The 6,596-nt window shown below is 28.9% G+C and overlaps 2 protein-coding genes across 4 annotated transcripts in view; one reads left to right on the top strand and one right to left on the bottom strand.

The window, feature by feature from the left end:
• LOC108776909 (probable phosphorylase b kinase regulatory subunit beta) overlaps positions 1-660 on the top strand; it is a 6,355-nt gene extending 5,695 nt beyond the window's left edge. For all 3 annotated transcript variants that reach the window (XM_018543653.1, XM_018543651.1, XM_018543654.1), the window contains 2 exons: positions 193-300; positions 364-660. In XM_018543653.1, the coding sequence (XP_018399155.1) occupies positions 193-300; positions 364-543 (288 nt within the window). In that variant the 3' untranslated portion in view covers positions 544-660. The remainder of the gene's footprint in view (positions 1-192; positions 301-363) is intronic.
• Positions 661-1,019: 359 nt separating this feature from the next.
• Positions 1,020-4,162, bottom strand: LOC108776916 (CWC25 spliceosome associated protein homolog). Its single transcript, XM_018543664.1, has 6 exons — positions 4,072-4,162; positions 3,652-3,991; positions 2,474-2,634; positions 1,802-2,386; positions 1,344-1,603; positions 1,020-1,238 (listed from the first exon to the last, which is right to left on the bottom strand). The coding sequence occupies exons 1-6, from the start codon at positions 4,087-4,089 to the stop codon at positions 1,124-1,126; spliced, it is 1,479 nt and encodes a 492-aa protein (XP_018399166.1). The 5' UTR covers positions 4,090-4,162; the 3' UTR covers positions 1,020-1,123.
• Between the last annotated feature and the right edge of the window lie 2,434 nt (positions 4,163-6,596).

The raw sequence follows: 6,596 nt of genomic DNA, 5'->3' as shown, positions 1-6,596 counted from the left end.
TATATATATATATAAAACATATTAAAAATATAATATAGCACAATTAAGCAACATCATAGTATTCACGTGTATATAAAACATTGAATTAAGTATGCATGATATATAAAAACATTGAAAGATCTAGTTATTGCCAAATTTACATTATATAGTTACAAAGGGAAATAATAGCTTATTTTAATTGTATGATTACAGCTCTTAAGTATTATATCAACTATTCTACTTCGAAATCCAGAATTAAGTTTCCAAAAACAACTAGATCTTAATCAGCTTGTGGAAGATAGTTTTATCATGTATTGCAAGGTAATGCACATGATATTGTAAAGATAATATTCTCAAAAACGTTTACATGTTGTATATTCGTAGGATCACAATTTATCGAATGTCGATGACAAATTATCATTCTTTTCCGCGCACTATTCAATGACCGCAGGATATCTTGCTAGAGCTATAGTCAACAATGTCCTTACTGGTGGCTGCGTGACAACTATTGTGGATCCCAGTGATGTCCTTGAATCTCCCCGAGAAATGTGTAAAATTACGTAACAAGACAAGTCAGATATTATCAAAACTAGACTTGAGAGATTATTATTTAACCCCTTCAGATCCAGTACACATTATAATGTACACCAAATTTGGAATCATTTTTCATTGAAATTACTTTTATATATATATGTATACTGAAAAAACTATTTAATTTCGAAAATAATTAATTGTTTAGTATGAATTACTTATTGTGTTTTTTTATATTGAATTGAAAAAAAATAAAATTTTTTTAAACTAGTTTTTTTTACTTTAATTGCTTTAATTTAATTTAGGTCTGAAGGGGTTAATGTTAGTAAAAAAAAATATTGTATATGCGTGTAATATATCTTGTTATATGTATAATATATTTATGTATTATCATGTTCGTATAAAGCAATAATATAATATTCCGGCGAAGATTTAATGCAAAGTTCCTATTCCCTCAGATATATAATAATAATAACGTAGATATAATGTAATAATGATATAATATTGTTTTAATTAAATATAAATATTTTTACATTTATGTCAAATTTTTACATAAAGACTTCTTATTACACTATGTAATTGTACAAAGTATATATATAATTGAAGATAAAAATCATCTTTTAGCGAAATTTGTATCCATTGCTCGTCCGGAACGTTGTATATTGTTAATGTTAGCCTTGATTCTAGACGCGACGGTACCCACTTCTGTTGCGACAACCAATTGTTTTCTACAACAAGCAATGAATTTTTAATTCATTTGAAAAAATATATACAAAAATGTATATTTGAAATATATTTATTACACGCAAAATATATTTAATGTTAATGTATACCTGATAAAATCCTTGTTATTTAATGTAATATTTTGCTCTTCCTTCTTCTCTTGTTCACGATACATTTTCACGTTTTTCTCTCTTTCTTTATCACGCCACACTGCGTTTGCCATCATCTCTTTTCGCCGTTGTTCCTTTTCCTCTTCAGTAAGACTTGATCTTGCTTTCAACCTATATTTATCTTCTTTTCTATCCTTAAATTTAATGTGATCGGTATTTGAGGTAGATTTAATGGCTGATGTCCTTCCGCTATTAAATGTCTGTAAAATCAAATATTTTAATAAAAATTTTTTTGTTCTAAATTAAATTTTTAATTTTTATCAAATATATATTAAAAAATCAATTTCTTCTTTTCTTAAAAAAGAACATACTTTGATACGAGGTTTTAAATTATATCTTATGTAGCTTATTTATAAAATTTAATCGCATAATTAAAAATTAAAAGCTTTCTCACTCACTGTTGTTTCTTTCTCCACTGAATATCTTCTTCTATCATTGTATTTATTTCTTGAGTAATCTCTTTGTTTACTATCATATTGCCGTTTCTCGTTCTTATCTTCTCTATACTTTTGGCTTCTTTCATACTTTGAATTTCTATCTTCACTCAATTTTCTTTTCCTATCTTGTTTCTTGATATCATCTAATTTTGTATCGTTTCTCAAATATTTCCTATTATATTCTTTATTTTCTGTTTCACATTTAGTGATGTTTTTGCTATTATCACTATCAGTACTGTTATCACTATCACTTCTATTTTTCTTTTGTTTTCTTCGTTTGTGTCGTTTTTCTTTAACATAAATGTCATCATTACTATCTGTTTCTTCGCTGTCAGAATCACGATGTTTCTTTGACTTTTTCACTCGTTTATGTTTCATTTTCTTCATGGATTTTAGCAAATCCTTTTCACTGATATCGTCTTTCAATTGTTTATACTTAGTGGCTAATAAAATATCCAACTTAGCTTCATCCTCGCTACTATCCCTCTCCTTTAACTTCTTCTTTTTCTTCTTTTCACTTTTATCTTTGGATGATTGTTGATCGAGCTATAAATTATATATACATAATTATAAATATATACTCGTTGTAAATAAATAAAATACAAGGAAGTAAATATATTAACATCTACTTACCAATTCCTTGAGTTGCTTTAATTTAACAGGATTTTTCAAAAGTTGATTCCTAGTTTCCATTTCTTTTTTCTTTATAGCGTATAAAGGATCTTCTTGTATCTTTCTAGCCAAATCAACTTGTTCGCTACCAGAGAAAAATCGCAATGATGGTGGAATGCATTCTAATAAATAAAAGATATACCAAATTTACATTATATATTTATATAAAATATAACGTCTCTATTATATATATATATATATACATATATATATATACATATATATATATACATATATATATGTATTATATATACAAATATGCATGCATATACGCAGAAAATATCTCAATATTTAAGAAGCCAAATTTTATAACAAAAAATCTCGCAAAAATCAATACACGGAATAAAAAATGGCGAATTTTATAACTTAATTTGTAAACCTTAGGTCGGTCTCTCTCTCCTCTCTCTCTCTCTCTCTCTGTTCTTTTTAACAAAATTTTTTGTACAGTTTTTTTTTCTCTAATATAAAGAGAAAAAGAATAATGAACCGTCCAAGTTTATCACAAAAAAAAAACAGGCTTCTTGCTTCGCATGAACATGAACAAGAGTAGTTCTAAATTACATGTAGTGGAAATGAGATGTTATTTTCTTATATTTTTTGTTAATAATTTTTTAACAAATAATAAGCGACGACTAAAATGTTGAAGGTCACAGGATTATGACCCTGACAACATAAGTTAACAAATTTAATATGTAGTACTATGGTGACCATGTTCTTTAAACTAACTGGTGAAAAAATTTCGCTAAAATTATTCCACGTTTTAAAATATTTCAGAGATATTACTGAAAATTTATTAAAATTTTAAAGAAAGTAAATTTTTCAATAATTTAATTACGAAATTAATTCCAAACTAAATCAAATGCGAATACAAATTTTATTAATTTTATTTCGATGTAACAATTTTTCCTTAAGTCTGGCGTTATTATAATAATTACTTTTAGTTTCTCTAAGAAATAAAAATATGTAAAGAAAACGTAGAAATGAAACCATTCCTGAGTGATAGCTAAAGTAGCGAAACTCTCGAAAATTTCTATCCTTTTTCTCCCAAATCAACTTGTTTTAAAATGGAACTTCGTGTAAAAAAAGTTTCCTTTTGCAACATAAATTACATCCTACTGTATATATATATACAAGCTTACCATATTCAACATGATTTTTTGGCATTCTATTCATCTCTGAATCTTTTTCTGCCTGCTGCATTTGCTCAAAAGCCTTGTCAACTGGTCTTCCTAACAAATACTCCTCTCTATTAACCGCTTGATTTGGTCCCTTATACATCCAGTCTAATTTCGTATCATCCTTTTTCTCTATTACACCTTGCTCTATAGCATATTTCTTTATGTCTTCCAAATCTTTCTCCATTTCGATTTCCTTTTTCAATTCTGCTATTCGCTTATTCTCTTGATCATTTTGCTGCTCTGCCTTCCTTACTTTCTCGATGTTCTTCATAGTACACGGATGCCATGACTTTCTCAAATTCTGCAAAAATATATTGGAAAACACCTTATGTCTCACACTTTGTATCATTTTATGATCTTAATTATAACACATACACTTACCAAGTCTCCGCCTCCCATCGTGTTTACAGTAATAAAATTGTTTTATACCGTAAAATAATACACTAATACGTAATATATGATATTAATACATAATTACAATTATTAAGAAAAATGTTTAACTTTTTGATGTGAAAGGACACATACAAATATATTAGTTTATATTCACAATTTTCCTATTCCTATCACTGAATTTTCTCCTCCACCGTCTTTTAGTGAATCCTTTCGTAGGTTAGGGTTAGGTTAAGTAAGACAGTGTGTGACGCTTCGATACACAGCACACAACGACGCTTCAGTGTTGGGATTTCAGCATAGTGAAGGTACCTTCACCATGGATTTCGGTTCCAACAACAGAAATTTTCCCTCTCCACTCGCTTTTGATGAAGGCGAGAGCGAGTGGAGGGGAAAATCGTTCGCATCTTTCGGCCTCGACAGCACGGCGTCTCAGCCCCTCCACTTTTCCCTGCTTTCTCCCGAGCAACGCGGAGCAAGCGAGACATTGAGAAAGTTCTTTTGATATGATGCCGCATTCTCTTGTCTCGCTTTTCGTTGCTCTGCGTCCGTGTTGCTTGGGGAAAAGTGGGGATGTCCGGAACCCAGGAGTCCGAGACCGAAATCCCATCAGTCAGCGAGAATAGAGACACCACCCGGAATAAGTGTGAACTATAGATCTGTATTTTGCAACCAAATACAAAAAAAAAATACAATATAATTATATAATATGTATAATCAATAGTATCGCTTTTAGGATTGTATGAAACAATTATTTGATCAATTTATTATTTTGAAAAAAACTTTTCCAATTTTGAATTGTAGAATATAAATTTTACTTAACAGTTTTTTTGTTTTAATCCGTTTTTATATATTTATAATTTATATTAAACATATTTTTACGTCACTTGTATGACGGCTTTAATATTCACCAATGTTCACTGAGTGCACCCAATCGAATTCACTATAATTTACACAATACAATTGTTCCCAATTAGCAAGCTAACGTCATTTGTTGTTATTCTGACGTCAAAATGGCATTTATGTATGATATTTGACGTCAATTGTCGATAAATGTCTACTTGCTACTTATAGCTTATATGAACATACTTAATACATAATTTAATTTTAACATAATATACGTGAATATTAATAAAAAAATTGACTAAAATAAGTTAAACGCTAGACTATGTCATATATTGTTATGTATGGAATAGATAATGATGTTTGATTAACTTCAGATATTATGACTATATACATATATAACAGATATTTACATATATTAGAAATTTTAATCGTAAAAATAAATTTTAGTCACATGTTGTGTGTGCCTCTACTTCGAATTATATCCAAATATTATGATGAATCCTTTCTTTCCCTATCAAATAACAAAAAGATAGCGAAGAAAAGTTATAAACGTGTTTGTATCCTCCTCCATCTCTTTTCTCTTTATCTTCATCTTCCTTTTGTTGCATATATTTTCTTTTTTCTCCAATTCTATCAACTTTTTCATAATATCCATATCCTTTTTTTCTTATTTTCCTTATTACCGGAGATTTCGTCTTCTTGATGCTAATCTTAATACTCCTCTTTGATATTAAACTCCAATCATGGTACTTCTCATATTTCAACTCATCTTTTCCTGTGAAATTTGCTCTCTAAAAGTATCGCTGTATCGTTCAATGTCTCTATTTTTAACATCACCTTTCACATAATTTGACGACACTAATTACACGTATTCAGTGACATTTCTTTTTTTTGGCCCCTCTACCATATAACTCAACTCGACGGTTATTTTAACAGGAGGCTTGCGAGTTAATGGAAGATTTACAGATGGAATTTACGAAACTGTAACAATACAAACACCAATTTTTAACACTACAAATAACAATTTGTAGGGTTTTTCCTTTAGAAGTGCCTATGTGTGGAAAAGGATATTACAAAATTTTTTATACTGTATTTTACCGATGAGGCGTCGAGTGGCTTGCCGCTCTTTGTGATTCAATCAGTAGATATATGTATGGATTCTTTAGGTTTTGGGAATTGGACATTTTTTTAGACTAACTATAATTCTGGGAAAAATCCATTTTTAGGGAAACCTTACGAGAAGTAATAGGCCCTGTCCTATCGAGATACTTGCTATCACTTTTTTCTTTGATACTGTTATTTTTGCTATCAAAGACATTGAACGATAGAAAGATATATTCAAAGAGACTTTCACAATATCGAGCTACAAAAATTGGTATTTGTAGCATGATATTGTGAAATTCTCTTTGAATATTTCTCTGTTCAATGTCTTCATTTTTAGCAGCGCTGGTAAAAATGAAGATATGATCGAACGATACAGAGATATATTTTTAAAATAAGGAATCCTCGCTATCAGTTTGTAGCTTAATATTGTCTTCTTTACTTTTGTTCCTTGATATTTTTGTCCTTGTTATAATTTCGTTTCCTGATATAACATATATAATTATATTAATTGATATAAAACAATTCATAAAATATTCAGATATTCAGATAGTATATATAGATACAGT

Source organism: Cyphomyrmex costatus, unplaced genomic scaffold, assembly GCF_001594065.2.
Source record: "Cyphomyrmex costatus isolate MS0001 unplaced genomic scaffold, Ccosl1.0 scaffold395, whole genome shotgun sequence".
Lineage (NCBI taxonomy): Eukaryota > Metazoa > Arthropoda > Insecta > Hymenoptera > Formicidae > Cyphomyrmex > Cyphomyrmex costatus.
The sequence above is the reverse complement of the archived record's forward strand: the minus strand, read 5'-3'. Positions and strand labels throughout refer to the sequence as shown.